The sequence below is a fragment of the Eretmochelys imbricata genome, chromosome 2 (genome assembly GCF_965152235.1).
Source record: "Eretmochelys imbricata isolate rEreImb1 chromosome 2, rEreImb1.hap1, whole genome shotgun sequence".
NCBI classification, from domain to species: Eukaryota; Metazoa; Chordata; order Testudines; family Cheloniidae; genus Eretmochelys; species Eretmochelys imbricata.
The window spans coordinates 256,143,554-256,165,661 of NC_135573.1; the positions used below are offsets into that span (position 1 = coordinate 256,143,554).

A 22,108-nucleotide genomic window follows, 5' to 3' on the forward strand; every position below is an offset into this window, starting at 1 on the left:
AGTTCAGTGTGAGGTAGTGGGACCCAGCAAGCTGTGACTTAGTTCTCCATACCATAAATGTGGGACTGCTTGGCTGTCCCTTCGTTGGAGAGTCTGACTTTTGGTGGTGGTGGGTAATAACTAGAAAATGGCATGAAAAAATGCAATCATTGTTTGACAACGCTGCAAATGTTATTGTAATTGTAATAGAGTGTGCTCTTTAGTTTGAAACATCATATTCCTATCTGGTCATTGCTGCTGGAAAATAAACCTATTAGCTTTCTAGTATTTGCAATGATTAAAATGGATTTTCTTACATAGGAACTTTGACTTTTGTAAAAAAAGATAAGTTATTTAATCTGGGAGGGGGCATTTGGGGGTTTTTTTGGTTATTTTTGGATAATTGGTCTTGCTCTAGTTACCACACAGTGATATCGGAGATGCTGCATTGTTTCAAATGCTTTCTTAACTGTTGGTAGATGTTGTTATTATTGGTAACCTCCATAGCTATAGCACTTGGAAGAAAATTATTCATTTCCTGTGTACTGTTATGCTGCATCTCTTCAGGGCATCTTGCAAAGCCTAAATATTCATCCAGGGTTTCTTTGTGGGTCTGAGCAGAGTGGAGAGGGTGTCTATTTTTGTGGAGTTGTGGGTGTTCTTGAGCAGTGTGTTTTCCTCAATTGTTTTGTAGTATGTACTTTAGCTATTGATGTGGCATGTGCTTAGCATGTTAAGTACACTGCACAAAATGTATAGGTCTACTAATGAGTAAGTGTGAACAGTAAATAATGCTGTTCAATTTGGTTACTTTGTTTCCATGTTAAGATCACTGGATAATTCTAGGTGTAATGTATTTTACATTTTAGAAGTATCCAGGTACTTTTAAGTTAGATGTGTAAGACTTCCTTTCTTTTCCCTTTCTGTTACTTCTCAAGGTTGTAAGAGTTACAAGTACCATGGAGGCTATGCCTTTAATCCTAGCAGGGAGCTCTTTGCAGCACGTATCAGTAAAGATACTAGAGAACGTAACTGACAGATTTAAAGAAAAATAATGTTTAGTCCTCCTTGGCTGGATGGACTGTGGCTGAGATGCAAGGCCTCTAGGGTATGTTGAGAGTTTAAAGGAAGAAAAATATATTCCGAGGAGCTCATAAATGTGGTTGATCATTCCTAGATCTCTGGAAAATTAGTCTGATCACCCACAACTCCATTTCATCTATAATATATACCTAAATCCTACCAGTTACATGTAATCTAAAAATAAAACCCTGTAGCTTATCAATTAGGAATATAGTGCAATTTCCCCCCAATTTTTGTCTAAGGCTGACTGCTACAAAACGGGGAACACTTATAAAACAATTGGAAAGCTAAATGAGATGGTTTGTCTTTGATAGCTTACTTTTTTGATAGTCACTTATCTTGATACTTCTTTTTAGTTATTTCCACTACTAGCAGTAAAATCTACTGCAGGAGGAAAAGGATGAAAAGATGGCTGACTTTTCACTACTGTGTTCTAACCACTTCTGCCAGTTCACGCGTGAATCTCTGGCTGCTATTGAGAAGCGGATTGCTGCCTACAAGAATTTCGAAGACCACCAACCTAAAGAGAAACCTCGTCCCCAACTTGACCTGCAGGTTTTCCAAAAGCTGCCTACTCTCTATGGCAATCCTCCTCAGGAGCTTGTTGGGAAACCACTGGAGGATCTTGACCCTTATTACAATGATCACAAGGTTAGAGACAGCTTATGCCGAGGAATCTGATTTCATCCCTCCTTGATCATTTGTCAGTAGGGAGCTTTTTCTGGTTTAGGAGTCAGAGAGATAAATTTGGCAGTGCTTTCTTTGAATGATTATATTAAGACAGTTGTATTCAATCAAGTTATAATAAAAAAGACATCATACTTTGATCACTAAGTGATCATGTAATAAAACCTTAGTTTTAAACTCTACTAATCATAGAGAGTGAAATTCATCAGCATGAGGCATGTGCACCATTTACAACAGGGGTGGGCAAACTTTTTAGCCCGAGGGCCATATCGAGATATGGAAATTGTATGGCGGGCCATGAATGCTCACAAAATTGGGGGCATGGGTGCATGAGGGGATGAGGGTTCCGGCTGGGGATGCGGGCTCTGGGATGGAGCCAGAAACAAGGATTTGAGGGTGCGGGAGAGGGCTCCAGGCTGGGGTGGAGTGTTGGGGTGCGGGGGAGCATGAGGGCTCTGGCTGGGGGTGGGGGCAGGGGGATGAGGGGTTTGGGGTGCAGGAGGGTGTTCCAGGCTGGAACCGAGGGGTTCAGAGAGTGGGAGGGGCAATCAGGGCAGGGGTTTGGCGTACAGGGGTGTGTGTAAGGGCTCCAGCTAGGGGTGTGAGTTCTGGGGTGGGGCCGGGGATGAGCGGTTTGGGGTGCAGAAGGGTGCTCTGGGCTGGGACCAAGGGGTTCAGAGGGTGGGAGGGGGTTCAGGGTTGGGTCGGGGATTGAGGGTGGGGGGAGACTCAGGGGTGCAGGCTCCAGGCGGCACTTACCTCAAGCAGCTCCTGGAAGCATGTCCCCCCTCCGGCTTCTATGCGGAGGCACAGCCAGGTGGCTCTGCACACTGCCCTGTCCGCAGGTGCCATTCCTGGCCAATGGGAGCTGTGGAGGGTGGTGCTTGTCGATGGGGCAGTGCGCAGAGCTGCCTGGCTGCGCCTCTGCATACTATGTAGGAGCCAGAGGGTAGTCAGGCAGGCTGCTTCCTGGGAGCGATGTGGAGCAGGGCAAACTCCCGACCCCACTCCCTGGCTGGAACTGAGGGCTGGATTAAAAGGTCTGATGGGCCGGATATGGCCACCCCTGATTTACATCCTGCTTAAGCCCTCCAAATAGCGTTTAAGTGGGATTTAGGAGGTATATGTTAGCCCTCTACACAAGGATGAATGTCACCCACACTGAATATAACATAGGACAGAGAATATAAAAATCTATTGCTGCATGATGAGTGAAAACAGAGTTATTGGATTTTATCTAAAGTATCTTCAAGCTTATTAGACCTATATGTGGGCTGAATCAAAGCCACTCCATTACATGCAGCTTCTCTCTCTATAGGCTGTTAATAATTAGAACCACTTAATACAGTCTGTTTTCCTATGTTACACATTGTAATAAGAAAATACTGCCCTTAAGTATACATTTTTTTTCAAAACCACCAGTTCTTCCAAGTACAAAATGATTTCTAGAATATATTTTAGCTTTTAAAACATGAACCCAGCTCTCTCAGACCCCAGGCTATTGGCTAGGGTGCGTTCCCTAACCCCCAGACTATTGGATATACTAGGATGGCTTGCTCTAATTCTCTTTGTTTAAATAATTAAATATCATTGGCACCGAGACTTGTGTCCATGTCTCATGCATTCCAGATGGGTGCCATGACCACTGGGCAATAAAGTCAGTCTACCTTTAGCCCAGATACTATTTAATTATTTCTACAAAGTGGAACAGCTCCATCAGGAGTGAGTGAGCAAGGGAGACAGGCTGACTGTAGATGCATTGTTAGGACATTCTACTCAAAGCTAGAGAGGAGGAGGGGGAAATTCCACCCTGGACCTGAGACACTTTCCTAATTAAAGTTTTGTTGAAACAACTCTTTGCATGGGAAAAGTTTCAGGTTTGACAAATCCACATTTTTCAATGAAAAATTGTTTTGTTGAAAAATTCCTGAACAGCTCTGGTCAATATTAGTGAATGCTGAGTCAGTACTTCAGCAAATAAAGGCCCTGATCCTTTAAAAAGGGACATGAATAGTGTTCTCCAGAGTACACAGTATTGTTTACTGAAACTTTAAAAATGTGTGGTTAAAATATATAATGAATCAAAAAAGGTAACAAACAAGAATTACAAGGAATCTTTCAATATAGACAAACAAAAAGCAAGTCAACCATCAATCTTTCCCCCAAATTAATTGCAATTCTGCCAACAATACAACCTTCAATGTCCACAGTTCACTTTCTGGAGAAGTTTCATTAATTAAGATTATCTCTGTTTTTTTTCATTTATGGTACTGAACAAAAGGAAAACAATCTTCCGATTTACTGCCACACGTACCTTGTGTATACTTAGCCCTTTTCAGCCGATCAGAAGAGCAGTGATTAAAATTTTGGTACATTCATATCCTTTCAGGTGGCTTCATTTATTCTAGTTTTTTTTTTTATAATGGGTATGAGATAATATGGGTGTAATACTGAGTGTGTCCTATTTAGAACATATCCTGGATCTAGCATGTTTCTAAAAGCAATAGTGCACCTGTTTCAGATAATTGTGAATTATTTTAGAAATGACTGTTACTAGTATATGAAACAGGAAGTGTACAGGGATTGACCTACAGGGAGGAAGGATGGAAACCAAGTAATAGAGGGCCTAATTCTGATCTCACTTATACCTGTGATTAATGCCATTAAAGTCAATGGGCTTGGTTCACTGTGGCGTTTCACCAGTTTTACATGGCAAAGTTATGCTGAAGTAAAACTGGAGTATCATAGTGGTGAATCAGACCCAAGGGCTTGATCCAGCCACTGTGGAGATCTAAGTACTACCAGTCATGCAGAGCCCTGCAAGGGTGTCCTGCATATCTTGCAGAGCTGTGTGTGATCTTAAGCTCACTCTTGCTGCAGTAAACAGGCCTCAGTGAAGAGGTGGTGCACATGGCTCAGCAACAGTGCAGAGAGGGTGATTCTGTTGAGGATCACCTCTCTAGCATGCTGAGTTGGGGGTCACATGGGCTGGCCAGCCTAGTTCAGACATCCCCTTCTCCAGCAGGTCTGCCTGTGCTCAGGTCCATGGTGCAGCTGATGGGCCTCTTGAGGTCCCTGTCTGTGAGGTTGGCTCCTACAAGTGCAGCAAGTAGGAGTAGCAGAATATTGGAGGTAGGGGAGGGAGGGAATCTTTTATACACCCCCACTGCTTCCTGGATATGGGTCAGCAGTGTGCCCTTGTTGCCAAGAAGGCCAACAGCATATTGGGCTGTATTAGTAGGAGCATTGCCAGCAGATCAAGGGAAGTGATTATTCCCCCTCTATTCAGCACTGGTGAGGCCACTCCAGGAGTATTGTGTCCAGTTTTGGTCGCCTCACTACAGAAGGGAGGTGGACAAATGGGAAAGAGTCCAGCAGAGGGCATCGAAAATGATTAGGGGGCTGGGGCACATGATTTACAAGAAGAGGCTGAAGGAACTGGGGTTATTTAATCTGCAGAAGAGAAGAGTAAGGGGGGATTTGATAGCAGCCTTCAACTACTTGAAGGGGGGGTTCCAAAGAGGATGGAGCTAGGCTGTTCTCAGTGGTGGCAGATGACAGAACAAGAAGCAGTGGTCTCAAGTTACAGTGGGGGAGGTCTAGGTTGGATATTAGGAAACACAATTTCACTAGGAGGGTGGTGAAGCACTGGAATGGGTTATTTAGGGAGGTGGTGGAATCTCCATCCTTAGAGGTTTTTAAGGCTCAGCTTGACATAGTCCTGGCTGGGATGATTTAGTTGGTGTTGGTCCTGCTTTGAGCAGGAGGTTGGACTAGATGACCTCCTTAGGTCTCTTCCAACCCTAATATTTTATGATTCTATGATGTGCATATGTGCATGGTGCATAGCACCATGCCCCATCTGCCCCCTGCACACTCCTCCATATTGGGTGTACGTGGATCACATCTGCTATGTGGTAACTCTATGTGCCTAACTCTCTCAGTTCCAAGTGGGGATCCACACCAACAGGGTCACTGAGTAGTGCTCAGCGCTGTTGCAGATCCCAGGTGTGCGGTAGTGCAAACCCTTTGCACCATCACCATGGTCAAGCCCATAGTTACTCTAGTGTTAAAATCAGTGTCAGTGTTATCAGAAGCAGTCCTCTGCATTTTGTACCTGGCTTTTTCTTTGTTACCTCGGACAAGTTACTTAATCTTCGTTTCTTCATCTGTAAAAAGGGCATAATACAATACCTACCTCAGAGTTTCATGAGGAATTCATTGTTATTTCCATTACTTGTACAGCAGTATTGCCCAAGGGCCCCAGCTAGATGTAGTACAAACACAAAGTCACAGTTTCTGCCCTCAAGAGTTATAATATAATTTTAAGACAAGACTCCACGAATGAGTGTAACAAATTGTAAAAAGGAAGGAAAAGGGTAGAAGAAGAGTAGTGCCAAGCAGTGACATTTCCCACATATCTTCTTGAACAAACTATTCTTGGGTGAGAAACAATGATTTTGTGGCTCAAGCGTTGAAGTGGGACATTGACATCTGGGTTCAATTCCCACCTATCAACTATCTTTGTCACCCTGGACAAGTCACTTAGGCCCAGAGACGCAAAGCTGTTTAGGCTCCTAATTTCTACTGAAGCCTTAATAGCATTGTGGATCTGGGCCTTTATCTTCCTATATGTAAGGGGAGGATAAAAACAGATCTCTTGTCCCACTCTTCGTTGTTCTTATTTATTTAGACTGAGTTCTTTTGGGGTAGGGACTGTCTCTTATTCAGTTTTACATATAATGCCTATTGCAATGGAGTCCCAATTTAGTTGCTTGGGTTCATTGTGATCTGACGTCAATATGAATAACATACAAATAGAATTGTTAATTATGTCCAAAATTTTGAAACCAGACGTTAAATCTACAATGGCTTAAACATTTTTTGTATTAGTGGAGTGTTTCGATTACACTGTAATGTTCTTTACCTTAACTCCTGTTACTTACATTGTTCATTATTTTTATTATGTGCACTATTTTAATCAATTGTGTCTTCATGGCTATATTTGAGACTCCTAGGAAGTCTAAGTCATCCGCACCTCCTCCATGGAACAAGTATGTCGAGTAAGTATTTCTGTAGGAATTTATTTTTCCTAATTCTCTAGTTCTAATTAATTATTTAATTGGCCTAATCTTGTAGTTCTCACACAAGATAACATGTTGGAGTCATTAGGAATTTTGCTTGTGTTAGAACTTTAGGATTACTGCTTTGTGAATATAAGGCCATCTTCTGCTTTCATTTGCTATTATAAATCCAGAGTAAGTCTTTGGAGTCGCTTTGGATTTTCAGTGGGGTGAATGAAAGCAGAATCAGCCATTTAGTGCCAAAAAAGTGCTAAGTTCTTTTCATTATCTTTTGTCCACATTTAATTGTTCTAAATCCTAAAGTCCTCCCTTAATTTTTACACATTTTTTTACTGAGGCAAGTCTCCAATCAATGTCATTGTTGACTAAGAGAAAGGATAAGGTCTTGAAATCCTTACTGAATTCATTTCTGTAATGTTGATTTGTACACAATTTGCTTTAATAAAATGGTCTGTCAGATGCTTCTTGCCTGTGGAACTTTGTTAATAAGAGGCCTTTTCTTCAGCATTGGCCAGATCTCGCAATTTTATCACAAATATCAAAATATTTAATGTTTTTTCTTAAAGCTTCAACTCCTGATGTCATGTGAAAACCTGAGAATCTCAAACTTCATTTAAAAAAAAAAAAGTGTAAACTTCTATCCCTCCCAGTGTCAAAGTTTGAAAACATGAACCCTAACAACCCCAACATCCACAGCAAAAAAACCACAAAAAACCTATTACTTTAAACATTTGTTTTAAGACACTCACATGACTTGTTGGGACCTGACTCATGATTTTCAAACACGCTGTGTTGGCAATACTGAGTACTCCAATGAGCTCTGTGCAGGAACGCATGTTTTCAGGGGCCTGGGATAAAATCTGAAACTGAGCCCCCCCATCCTTCCAAACAAATTCCACTGAGGTGAGGCTGTAGGAAACGGAGGGTTGGAGCGTGAGCCTGCCCTGCACTCACCCTGCAGCAGTGTCTCCTCTCCCTCTGGGCATTGCAATCTGGCATGCAGAGTCAGAATGCCACTCACTCAAGTTTGCAGCACCAGTCAGTTTGGGTACTCTCTCAAACAGAGGGCCTGTGTCAAACTACCCCCTTTGCCCCTATTTGGGCAGCCCTGGCTCTATGGGGTTGGATCCGTGTGCCTACATGAATCTCATTAACGTCAGTACATCTCCCTGTGGGTGCAGGGTTCTGCCCTTGTGCAGCATGATGCAGATCTCTTGATCTAAATTAATAACTTCAGTCTACCTGGTCATCCACTTTGCTAACTATAATATCTGAATAGAACTGTATGATTGTAATATATATCCCCATTTGAAAACCAGTGTACATCAAGAAGTTTCTCTGCAAGGGGGGAGGGTCAGAATTTAGACAAAGTAATAGATGCTATGGAAATTCAAACACCTTTCCCACCCCCACCCTCAGTAAAAAGGGCTACATTGCAGTCAAATAATTTCTGAACATATTTCCTGAATACCAAATGCCTTTAAAATTCTCTGAGGAGATCTCGAACTTGCTGAAATGATAAGTGCACTCAGAAAAGCCAGCAGAGCTTTTACTGCTAGTTTCCATTTTAAAGAAAATGCTGCCTTTAAAATTAAAGTCCTGTAAAGCTGTATTTCTGTGACCTTTTTTTCAACATTCTTTACAGAAAGTGCTACCAGATACACAAGTGAACAACATACAATGCACTGAGCAGCCACTTTGACATTTTGAACCAGTGAAGAGATGGATTATTGTCAAAAAATTTAAAAGTGGACAGTGATTTGGGGTGGCTCAATTTAGGGATGCCCAACCTGAGTCACTTTAAAATTTTAGCAAACAAAAAATTGTCCCATGTAAGCAAGTATACTGCAGACACAGATGTTGATAGCCACATGCAGACTGCTGGCAGCTAATATCTTAAGTTGCCTGCAGGAGTTAAGTCCTGATCCAATACCCATTGAAATCAATGGGAGCCTTTCTATTAACTTCATTTGGGGGCACTAGGTCAGGTTCTTGGGCAAAGAGACAGCTCAAAGTGAGTAAACTGCATGTGCCACATACCCTCCTCCATTAATTGCTAATGTTCTCACATTTCTTGGGCACTTCACTCCCCAGGTACACTTTCATGGCCATTTACACTTTTGAAGTATTGATAAAAATATTGGCAAGAGGATTGTGTCTGAATTAATTCACCTTCCTTTGAGATCCATGGAACTGATTGGATTTCAGTGTCATTGTTATGGCGTAAGTAAACATATATATTTTAAAGAGCTATCATGAAAGGTAAAAATTATTTTTGCTTGTGTTTATTTTCTCTAGAACTTTTCACTAAGGTTTTGTATCGTCCCCTTAAGACACAATAACATTGTAAGGAGTGATAACTGTATCTAGTGCTCTTGTATTCTCTTTGTTGTATCATATACTGGATATCAACAGCATGCCAGTCCCACAAAAAGAGGCTAAGGGGATTGTACAGAGGATAAAGATAGCAACATAGATGATACATTCAGTGCCATCAAGTAGCCATCAGCAGCCCCTTTTTTATGAAAGAGGAAAAGGGTCTGACCTGACAGGAAGTGAGATGTAATATCTATACTGTCATGAAGTATCTGTGTGCCACATATATGCAGACATCATGGTAGTCAGTGGATTAAATCTGGGATCGGCATCACCAAAAACAGTGTGAGCTTGAACTTTCTATAATTAGAAAGCAATAAAACCAAATTAATTAAGCCACTGTATTACAGGCTCCTCCTTTTACACAAGCTTGTCAAGAAGGTCTGCAATCCACAGGAGTTCAAGACCTATGGGCTGTCAAATTTGGGATGTCAAATTTTTCTGTCACTTTCTTTTAAAGTATAAGTAACAAGGGGGAGGCGGAACTTATTACTCCATGGTTTGATTACTCCCAACTTGCCTGAGTGATGAGAGTTCCAAAGAAACTGGGCCTTTCAGTCCCTTGTATCTTCGTTTCCTTTTATCACAATAAGGCAATGAACAGACAATACTATCATCCATAGTGTTTCCAATTATTTCACTGTAGATAGTATGAAGTGTACTCCATACCAACAGTGGCAAGAGCTACTCCCTGCAGAGTTCCTCTGAGCTGTCTGCACAGACAGCTTCTCATTCACTGTGCTCCCAGTGACAACACACTGACTGCAGCCCAGTCAACAGAGATGAGAGGAGGAACTTCCTACCACACACAGAGACAGCCACAGGACTTTTTTAGTTCCATTAAATCCATTGGTCCCTTTTACTAATTCCCAGGACACTACTGACAACCATTCTAAGGGAAGGGTCACCAGCCAAGGCCGTGGATCATGCCACAGTTTCCCCTTTTGGCTATGTAACTCAGTCCTGAGTCAGACTTCACCTTCAGTAACCCATTGTTCAAGGAAGGACTTTAATGGTGATTAATGAATAAATTAAAATAAAGAATTCTAGGCTTCAGTTTTCCTCCTCCTCAGGGGATGATCCTTCTCACCGTCTCTGTCATAAATATAAAGGGAAGGGTAAACCCCTTTGAAATCCCTCCTGGCCAGGGGAAAGCTCCTCTCACCTGTAAAGGGTTAAGAAGCTAAAGGTAACCTCGCTGGCACCTGACCAAAATGACCAATGAGGAGACAAGATACTTTCAAAAGCTGGGAGGAGGGAGAGAAACAAAGAGTCTGTGGGTCTGTCTTTATGCTGCCTTTGCCGGGGATAGACCAGGAATGGAGTCTTAGAACTTTTAGTAAGTAATCTAGCTAGGTATGTGTTAGATTATGATTTCTTTAAATGGCTGAGAAAAGAATTGTGCTGAATAGAATAACTATTTCTGTCTGTGTATCTTTTTTGTAACTTAAGGTTTTGCCTAGAGGGGTTCTCTATGTTTTTGAATCTAATTACCCTGTAAGATATCTACCATCCTGATTTTACAGGGGGGATTTCTTTATTTCTATTTACTTCTATTTTTATTAAAAGTCTTCTTGTAAGAAAACTGAATGCTTTTTCATTGTTCTCAGATCCAAGGGTTTGGGTCTGTGGTCACCTATGCAAATTGGTGAGGCTTTTTATCCAACATTTCCCAGGAAAGGAGGGGTGCAAGTGTTGGGAGGATTGTTCATTGTTCTTAAGATCCAAGGGTCTGGGTCTGTAGTCACCTAGGCAAATTGGTGAGGCTTTTTACCAAACCTTGTCCAGGAAGTGGGGTGCAAGGTTTTGGGAAGTATTTTGGGGGGAAAGACGCATCCAAACAGCTCTTCCCCAGTAACCAGTATTAGTTTGGTGGTGGTAGCGGCCAATCCAAGGACAACGGGTGGAATATTTTGTACCTTGGGGAAGTTTTGACCTAAGCTGGTAAAGATAAGCTTAGGAGGTTTTTCATGCAGGTCCCCACATCTGTACCCTAGAGTTCAGAGTGGGGGAGGAACCTTGACAGTCTCTCATCAGTAATTTGTCATCAGCCCCTTTTGCATTCCAGACTCTGCTGCTCCACCCCACATCCACTCTGGAGTTCAGTCTCTTCTTCTGCTATTTCTCGATGGAGAGCTAATGTCTTAGATACTTCCTCTTCAGGATGTCTCTGTCAGCACACTCTTTAGCTTCCTGCTTCCTTCCCAGGCTCAAACTGTAAACCTCTCTGGTCCAGAGGTGGATACCAACTCTCCTCCTGGACCTTGCTGATTGACTAGCTCCCCACTGTCTCCCTTCTCCAGTGATTCTGACTGTTCTCTTCAGGCTCTTACTGTCTAAGCTGCCATTCAGGGCTTGTCCCTACAGCAGCCTATTGCATGCCTATTGCATGTCCAGCCTGTAACAGTCATAGAGCTTCGCTAGAGAGAGCTTCCTCTTTATACTGTTCTAGCAGTCTCTGCCAGTGAAGAAGTGACTCATTCTAAAGTCTCCAACTCTACCTCCCACTTGGTTGAAAGAACAACAGGTATGTGGGCGAGTAGGTGAACACGCTCATGTGTGTGTGTCAGAGAGAGAGGTGATAAACAGAGGTAGCAACAGGTAAGGCTGAGAAAAAAGAGCTAAAGGCAGTAACTGAGAGGTACTAGGGACTGTGTGTGTGTGTGAGAGAGAGAGAGAGAGCGAGAGAGAGAGAAGTGGAGGTGTCAGATTGTTTTGTGGCTTGGACTGTTTGATCTGTACTCTGGGAATAGAGACTATTACAGGGTGGAATTGATTCATTTTCTTATAGTGAGGAGAACTGATGGATTTTTTTTCCAGGGAGGAACCGTGATGTAAGAGGAATTGATAGATTTATTGTAGCCTAGGGAGGAGGCAAACTTTGAAGTATTACTTGGGAATTTGATCAAAAGTAATTATTTTCTCCTTCCTCTGGCCAAAATATTTTTAATAAATATTTGTAATAATTAATGTGTTGCTGTTTTTGGCTAAATTTAGAAGCTCATGGTATTGTGGGATGTTGGAAGCATTCATAATCAAGCACTAATTTATAAGTATGTGCTATTTGAGTAATCAAGAAATGGATCCTTGATACATAATACTCAGGATGAGCCCTTGACATTGGGTTTGTAAATGCTCAAGATATTATATGCTCAGAAGGGTTAGAAATTAAGAAAAGTTGTATAAAATATTTCCACTGTCATTCAATTTAATAGCATATTTTGTCATGTCTTGATTTTATAGATATGCAGGGGAGTTTAGTGATCTAGGCAATGTTTCGATACTTCGTACATTCAGGGTTCTGAGAGCTTTAAAAACTATTTCAATACTCCCAGATAAGAAGCCCAGATTTTTGAATATTTTCTGTCAACTACAAGTGATTCTCTCCTCCAACCATTTCATTGGTTTTGTAGGTCTTGTTACGAATTGCACCTGGTAGGACACGCACACTAGTGCTGCGAATTACACCTGGTAGGACACGCACACTAGTGCTGCGAATTACACCTGGTAGGACACGCACACCAGTGCTGCGAATTATACCTGATAGGACACGCACACCAGTGCTGCGAATTATACCTGATAGGTCACGCATAGTTTGAATTTAGGCTGAGGCACAGAAACAAAGTCCACAACTGCAGAGTTTTCAAAAGACACTAAGTTTATTACGCTCGAGCGTGTGCCCCCCTGCTAGCTAGGAGGGGACCCTGAATGCAGATTATACAAAGGTTATATATTTTTTAGCAAAGCATGTTGCCCTTGTGCATTGGAAATCTTAGCTAATAAACAAACCCTTGTTTTATTTACCATTTATTTTTGCTTGGTGCATTTTTTGTGTTATACCAGTATGTTAATTACACAGCATGGTTTTAAAGCCATGCATTAGTAACTTTTATTATTAGGATGGGAGGCCTTACATTAAGGCCAAGAGACAGGGAGTTAGAGACTGACAAAAACCAGATACTGGGAGTCAAGGCAGGCTGGAGACAAGGAGGAGGATTTTCACAGGGATTCAATATCTAAGGATTACTCCTCCTGGTGTATGATGTGCTGGCATTTAAACAATGGTGGGCCCCAAACCAAAATGGAGTCACATGTGCTAACTTTTCCTTAACAGTCTTTTGTCTTTTTTTTATCTGAGTGACTTTGTGTTACAGAAACAACTGAATTTGTGGATGTGGTGGTGTCTCAGGATTGTTGGCCCAGTCAGAATAATTTAAGCACTGGAAACAATCTGCCATTTTAGTTATTTTGATTGTTCATGTCTTTAAGCATTTTGCTTGATTTTTATAATATCTGTTATACAGAAGGCTGTTCTAATTGTTCTTGTTGATCATTGTTTTGACTGTGCAATGTCCTTAATGACTCAGCAGACTTCTGCTTTATAATTAATATTTATTATTATTAGGTCAAATCCTATTCAGTTTTTACTCATTCCTTAATCAGGCAAATCAATTAGGTGTTTGCTGGTAATCAGGAGCTTCTAACAAAGTGGCTGATGCACTCTCCCATGAAAGTTTCCCTGAATCAACTGGTTAAAATCGTCCTTGAGATGTGGAAAATATTGTTAGTCTTTATATACTTGGTAGTATATTTAGAGGTGCACGTGTCTTATTAACTCTGTTTTCTCCTAGAGCTCCAGGAAGAAATCACAGCCAGCGTTTCACCCTATTTGTGATTTGGGGGGCATGTCATAAATATAAAGGGAAGGGTAAACACCTTTAAATCCCTCCTGGCCAGAGGAAAGACCCTTTCACCTGTAAAGGGTTAAGAAGCTAAGACAACCTCGCTGGCACCTGACCAAAATGACCAATGAGGAGACAAGATACTTTCAAAGCTGGAGGGGGGTGAAACAAAGGGTTCTCTCTGTCTGTGTGTTGTTTTTGCCGGGACCAGAGCAGGAATGCAAGTCAGAACTCCTGTAAAAAGTCAGTAAGCAATCTAGTTAGATATGCGTTAGATTCTGTTTTGTTTAAATGGCTGATAAAATAAGTTGTGCTGAATGGAATGTATATTCCTGTTTTTGCGTCTTTTTGTAACTTAAGGTTTTGCCTAGAGGGATTCTCTATGTTTTGAATCTGATTACCCTGTAAGGTATTTACCATCCTGATTTTACAGAGTCTATTCATTTACTTTTTCTTCAATTAAAATTCTTCTTTTAAGAACCTGATTGCTTTTTCATTGTTCTTGAGATCCAAAGGTTTGGGTCTGTGTTCACCTATGCAAATTGGTGAGGATTTTTATCAAGCCTTCCCCAGGAAAGGGGGTATAGGGCTTGGGGGGCTTCTGGGGGGAAAGACATTTCCAAGTCGGCTCCTTCCCCGTTATATTTGTTAGATGCTTGGTGGTGGCAGCATTAAAGTCCAGGGACAAAAGGTAAAATAGTTTGTATCTTGGGGAAGTTTTAACCTAAACTGGTAAAAATAAGCTTAGGGGGTTTTCATGCAGGTCCCCATATCTGTACCCTAGAGTTCAGAGTGGGGAAGGAACCTTGACAGATCCGAACTCCAATTTGATTTCCTAACACTGTGTAATCCATCAAACTACACTTTGCGCATAGCTTAGATAGGAGTATGCTAATGTCATGTCAATGGTGATTAAACTTGTCAGCTTTCTTCAGTCTAAGTCAGCACTACAACACAGGCAGTTCAAAAGCTTTCTTTCAGAAATATCTGCCGATTACAATGACCTGTTGGTTCATGACATCTGATCTCTGAGCAGAGGGGAAGTACTAAGAAGGCTGTGGGAAATTCAAATTCATGTGGAAGAAGATCTATGCAATATCCCAGAGAAAATGGCAGAAGAGCTACACTCATTTTTGAGGGATGCCGCAAGCATGATCATCCTGGCCTTCCTTGTTGATTTGACAAGGCCACTTAAATTGTTCCAACTTAAAGCTACAGGGGCAAAATCACAATGAAATGGATCTCCACAGCACTGTCGCTTCATTTCAAAACAAACTGTCTCTCTTCAAAAGAGATCTGAAAACTGGGGAGATGCTTCATTTCCCAATGCTGCTAAATTGCCAGGACATTGCAGATGTAAATCAGATGGCACCATCTCTGGACAGGCTTCTTCAAAGCTCCCAGCAGAGGTTCCAAGAATTTAAGTTTCAGAGTAACAGCCGTGTTAGTCTGTATTCGCAAAAAGAAAAGGAGTACTTGTGGCACCTTAGAGACTAACCAATTTTCACGAAAATTTCTCACGAAAGCTCATGCTCAAATAAATTGGTTAGTCTCTAAGGTGCCACAAGTACTCCTTTTCTTTTTAAGAATTTAAGTGTTAACATCTCCCTGTTTGTAAGGAACCCATTCATGGTACAAGCAAATGGCACTTGGTGTGATCAAGCAAAAGCATCCTTTGCAGATGTCAAAAAAGCAAAACTACAAATGGAGCTTACTGATTTACAAGCGGATGAGATGCTTAAGGTGCGGCACACTCAAACTACATCTGAAATTTTCTGGACAACCCTTCTGCTGAACTCCAAGTATCCACATTTGACGAAGATGGCATTTAACATTTTGACTGTTTGGCTCAACATACCTGTGAGTCAGCATTCTCAACAACAAACAACATTAAATCATATAATCACTCTGTTCTGACTGATAATAATCTGTGCAATTGCCTCCATCTTGCCTTGTCAGAACTCACTACAACCTTAAAGGCCCTTGTCCAGAAGAGGACCTGTCACTTTTCCCACTGATGACAAGTATTATAATTATACACTATTCATGCGTATTTTATTTTAAATTTGTATTGCCACATAAAATTACATTTTCAGTAGTGACACTGTAGTTTAACAGGTATCTCATAGTAATTATTCATGATTCTTTTACTTAATATGTGTGTGTTTGTCAAATTTATTGTAGGCATATGTATATGGATAAACATTCAAAACTTTCAAGCCTTTTGTGGCTTATTTAATATTAGTTTGAAAGAAAATAACACTTAATACACATGAACTCTCCATCTTGGGTTGAATCACATCTTTCTAATAACAATCTAAGTTAATACTCTTGTAAACACATAACACTTTCAAAACTTAAAACAGTAGTCAGAAAATGTTTTAATGCTAATATTTGCATCTATTTGACATTTTATCTATGTACTTTTTTAAAGTCTCAGTCTCCTTTCTTGGAGGTTATTTCTGGGTTATACAGTGGTTTGATTTTATTTTTCATTTAATGTACTAAAACTGTAAGTAATAGGTATATTACTAATGCACAGCATCGTATGTGTTTGTTGAACAGGGGCACTCTCGATGTGAAAAATGTTTCTCTGGGGCCTGGACCTTGACTATACCTTGACCAAGAATAATTGACTATCCCTGATTTATAGTCATGGACAATGCTTTGAACTACATCATAAGTACAGTACTATCTCAACATGCAGAGCCCCGCAACCAATTCCACCCCTGTGCCTTTTATTCTCAGAAGTGAAGCTTGGCAGAAACAAATTACAATATTTGGGACAAGGAGCTTTTGAGCTAAGGTGGCTTTTGCAGAGTGGCAGCACTTACTATAAAGAGCTTAGTTCCCTGTCTAAGGCTTGATAGACCACAAGAACCTGTAGTACTGGTGAACTTCTAAATATCTTAACCAACAACAGATCCACTCCTCTCTCTTCTTCATTCGCTTTTACGTTGTTGTAACCTATGATCCAGGGGCAAGAAATGGAAAGACTGATATCCTATCCTGCGAAGATGAATATCTTAAAACTGGCAATTAGCACTCTGCCACTGAGCTCAAGGCATCCAACTTTGTCAATGGGACAATCAACAGCAGCCTGATATCCTCCATCTGCTCCCTGATGACCCATTTGCAACCCAAATCTGCACATCCTAAAGGATACAGGTACCTGACCTCCAAGTTCTAACTACAGAATTGCCTCCTCTTCTGCAAGGTTTGAATTCTAAAGTATAGACAATATATTCATGTAATATTTAAGAAAAGTTTTGTAAATGAGTTCCAATACTTCATGGATTAGGGACCCAATCTTGTGGGGTTCCAGGGGCTTCTGTATAGATTCAGGTTAATCTTTCTAACTACCCAATAGGACTCAGTGCTCAGTCTAGAAGATGCCATCAGAGATGCTTAGGTTTGCAGTTCTCAAACTGCATTTGTCTCTCCAGAAAGAATATAACATGTTTGTTAACAGCAAAAATGTTTTTAAATCAATAATATATAGAGGTGAGAAATAACAGACAACCCTATTGTCCCTAGAGTCAATCCCTTATCTCTTTCTAGATGTGCGAAGTTTCAAAAAGTTCAATGAATAGAAGATTGTTGGGGGAAGAATACATTTGGACAAGGAGAAGTCTGGAGATAAATGTGAGAAGGGAGGGACAGGCAGTAGAAACAAAAGTGAAACTGTTTGAGCAGCATATTCCAGAAGTCTTGAGGTCTTTCTGAGTGTAGCCTTCATTGATTTGAGATCTACCATACCATTCTCTCACTAGAAGAGAGAGCCTATAATGGCAGCAGGCCATAAAAGAGACCTAGTTTGGGAATATTTTAATGAAGTTCCTCTACCTGTGGGTAAGACAGCCATGCGTACAAAATGCAAACAATGCAACAAAGAAATGCAAGGCCTGGTTGCCCAAATAAAACATCATCATGAGAAGCGTTCCTTCTCAGGAGGAAGCTCCTTTGAAGACGATGAAAGGAACATGTCTGAACATGCAGGATCTTCAGGTTGGTAAACTTTTTTATTTCATACTTCTTTCTTAAGGACTGCCTGTCTTCCTTCTGGACTATTTTTGAAATCTCACGTTTGAGTAAAACATCTCGTTGTTACTCTATAGCAGTGGTTCTATACCACTGCTCTATAGTACTATCATTTTAGATGCAGTTGTGATAAAAAATAAATGGCTGAAATAGGCAGATCTTCCTTTTACCATTTCACCTTTAAAGTAGTACTGAGTGTCAGTGAATGCAATGAATAATACTAAATGAGCAGTATTGTAATAATAATTAAATAACTCCATTAACTTATTTTATTAAGAAGAATGCATACGCAACATACAGAAATCTGAAGACTATCCACCTTCATGATCACCATCATTTTCTATAGTTTGTTATCTGCCAATGATAGTGTTTCAGTCACATCATGTATGTCACATAGCCACAGTACATCACCTGTAGCAAAAAGAGGATCTTGTGATAAGAACCAGCAGATTACAAAAAGAGGTAATTGATGAAAAAATTGCCCCATTTGTTTATGCAACAAACTCCCCTTTCTGTATGATTGAGAACCCTCACTTCATTAACATGGTTCAGTCATTAAGACCAGGATACAGTCCACCCAACAGAGCAGAAGTCGCAGGCAAATTGCTGGATAAAGTATATGAAAGAGAAATTGAGCAGTGTTTAAATCAAGCCTTTGATACTAGTGATTTAAATCAAATCCACCCTGACTGAATCCTTGACTCTCAGTGAGTTAGAGGATGGCTCCAGCACCTGGTGGACTGGGAATGCTCTGATCTGGACAAGCAGTCTTGGAAACCAACAGAGAACATCCACACACTAGACCTATTATGAGAGTTCCATTGGAAGTATCCCAAGAAGTTGGGCTCCAAGGCCACAAGGAGGCACCCTTGAGAGGGGAGTATTGTTAGGAAGCAGGGCCTGCAGCAGATCCAGTGTATAAGCAGGGCCTCTGGCAGAACCAATCTCTGGGTAATCTAATGAACACAGCTGGCCTGTAGTAGGCTGCCTGATTGGCTAAGCCACCTGATTGGTTGGAATAATCAGCATACTGGCTCTTAAGTGCAGGAGCAATTCAGCGGCTGCTCAAAGCATTTAATCATGGCAGCAATAGCACCTGTGCCTGCCTCTTCTTCGTCTCGTCTTGTTCCAGTCCTGCCTCTGCCTTAAACCCAGCCTTGTTCCTCCCTTGCCTCACTCCAGGTAAACCAGTTCTGACTTTGTCTGTGACTCTTGGCTCTAGCGTCTGGGGTCTGATTTCCGAATCTCAAAGCTTGCTCTAATCACTGGGCCTGACCACCCATATCCTGGTCACTGGCACAAACAGGATCTTCAAGAGATGCTTCAGTTGCAAGTAATCCCATGCAACCGGACTAAGTAGGCTGTGTTGTTATTGGAGTGCTTGGAATGGCAGATCCTCTGAAATCAATTGACACCTAAATTATCCCCTTATCCATCCACTTTCTCCCCATTAATGGTTTCTTGTTGATTTTCAACAATGGGTTGCCCTAAAATCCAGCATGAATGATGAGAAGGAATGCGATTTAAATTTTCTAACCAAACTGGCCCACATTTTTCTGGCAGCCAAAATTAAAGAGGACATTTTACAATCAAAACAATAATAAAGTGAATCCAATATTCCTGCGAGTGGAAGGGAATGGACCAGCTCCGATTATATCAGTAGCCAAGGAGGAATCTGTTCTAGTATGCCCTTTCCTTTGACTTCATTTATCCCCAGGCTAGATGAAGAGATTCTAGAGGACCAGGATGACAGAGGGAACATAACATACAGTATAGTCAGGTAGCAAATTCCACCCCTCCATTTCCTGGCCCCATTTTCTTTGAAGAAGCCTTCAAATACCAGACACAATTAAACATCTTGAACTCATGGGCTTGACGAGATGCAAAGAGAGTGAGGCAAATAAAGCACTGAATCTAAGTGGGCTGGTTTCTCCTGAATTGCACCATATATAGTCATTCTACACCCACTTCACAGATTTGCAAGTGCTGCCAAATCAAAATGGCTCACTCATGTACACAGCTAGGGACTCTTACACTCGCATTGCAGAAATTACTACACAAGGAGCCTAATTCTCCTGTTGTGAAAGTCAGTAACTCTGTTGAAATTACACTTGTAGAAGACTGACATCCGAGGAGAATCAAGCCTATAGTGCAATACATTGAAGAATCAGGGCTGGTGGCCCCATTCTGATATGGATGCAAACTATGCTCAGAGGAGGAAGGGAAATCACTGTATGCCACATCTGTGGATCCTGGAGCAGAAGGAGTTCTTTTGCTCACCCCACATGTTTTCAAGATGTGCCACAATAATGCAAGGGATTCTGCAGAACCCTGAATCAGCCCTTCTACACCACCATTGCATTTTCCAGGCAGAGCTAAGCTTGCTATTCATATATGCATAGTGCCGCCTTCTATAGCTGTACACTTTAAAATGTAGTAGGAGAATGTGTGGAAAATCTACTGTGGAGGTGCATGAAGAAATGTTCAAGGGGTCTTATCTTGGTCACATCAAAATCAGTTTTCACCAGAACACTCAAGGACACTCCAAAATGAGCACTATTTCCTTGCCTTACTGAAATTTAGACATTCTAGCCATTAACTGTTACAAAAATCTATTATAAAAGGTACTCTGAAGTTCTGGACTTTTCTTATACTCAAAAATGGCTGAACCAGTTTTGTTTAAACTTCCTTTAAAAATAAAAATCAGTTTGAAACAACGATCAAACCTGGAAAATTTCAATCCAAAACGTGTACATTTCAGAAAGTTATAACAGACTAAAACCGTGATATTAGAATGGAAACTTATGCAATTTTAATTACAACAGTTGCTGCTACGGCCTTTATAATCCCTTATCAAGACAAACATTTACTCCCATTTTCATAGTGGGAAAAATTCAATGTTTTTCCTTCTTACAGTACCTTAAGTCAAACCTGATACATTTAAATGTATATATTTAATATAGTTATTCTTCAAATTCAGATATATTAGAGAAACAGACAAGATGATTTAATGGATCTTTTCCATGCCCCCTGTTTGCTAATCTATGAAATATTTTATCGGAAGAGTTACCCAACACCAGAATTTCATTTTAGGAATCAAATTGGTTGTCTCCAGATACTACTTCAATATCAGGATGAAATCCTCGGAATTCATTTCCTTTTAACTCAGAGTTTTCCAAAGACTTTATCTTATCAATAAACTGATGATAATTTCAGAATGCAGTCATTCGGTTACAGTAGATGCCAACAAAACTCATTAAACTGGATTTACAATCAGATACAGTGGAAACAGATTGGTTGGAAGCTGACAAACGGTATGTGGATCAGTAATTCAGAGGTTTCATTTTAGAAATACTACAGAGGCTGCTGCTTTTTCCTGACAAATATAATTTAGTTGAGTTTTTCCTTCGCTTATATCTGTTTTGCTTCTGGTTCACACAAAAGGTATACAAACACGTCTGGTTTTAGGAAAGAAGTGTCACATTACCACATATGTGATGTCAGAACAACCTGTAGGAATACCTAGTGAAACATGCAACAAAAGGAACTGAGTCTCATAGCTGTTTACGTGACCGTTTCAACATGGCCAATCACATCAATGATGCATGTTTCCTAAACTATCCTCTTAAGATAACAATTTTAGTAATTTCAATGACATTTTATTGGAATTTCAGAAAACCCAAATATAGAATGATAGAAATATGGGGCTAGAAGGGACCGCGAGAAGTTATTCCCAGCCCCCATGCTCAGGCAGAATCAAATAAACCTAGATCATCCCTGAGAGGTGTTTGTCCTATTCTGTTCTTTAAAACTTCCGATAACGGGGATTCCACAAGCTTCCTTAGGAACTTATTCCCATGTTTAACTATCCTTATAGTTTGTTTTTCATAATATAGCTCTCCCTTACTATAGATTAAGCTGATTACTTTTTTTTTCCTACCTTCAGTGGACACAGAGAACAATTAATCACCATCCTCTGTATGACAGCCCTTAACATATTTGAAGACTTATAAGGTCCCCCATCCCTCATCTTCTTTTCTCGGGATTACACATCCCCATTTTTTTATCCTTTCCTCATAGGTCAGTTTTTCTAAATTTTTTATAATTTTTGTTGCTCTCCTCTGGACCCTCTCCAATTTGTCTACATCTTTCTTAAAGTGTGGTGCCCAATACTGG

The 22,108-nt window shown here is 40.7% G+C and overlaps 1 protein-coding gene across 1 annotated transcript; it reads left to right on the forward strand.

Annotated features, from left to right (window-relative positions):
* Positions 1-1,470: 1,470 nt before the first annotated feature.
* Positions 1,471-9,000, forward strand: LOC144260772 (sodium channel protein type 5 subunit alpha-like). Its single transcript, XM_077809506.1, has 4 exons — positions 1,471-1,713; positions 4,008-4,126; positions 6,696-6,812; positions 8,928-9,000. Exons 1-4 carry the CDS (start codon positions 1,471-1,473, stop codon positions 8,998-9,000), a joined length of 552 nt encoding a protein of 183 aa, XP_077665632.1.
* Positions 9,001-22,108: the final 13,108 nt, after the last annotated feature.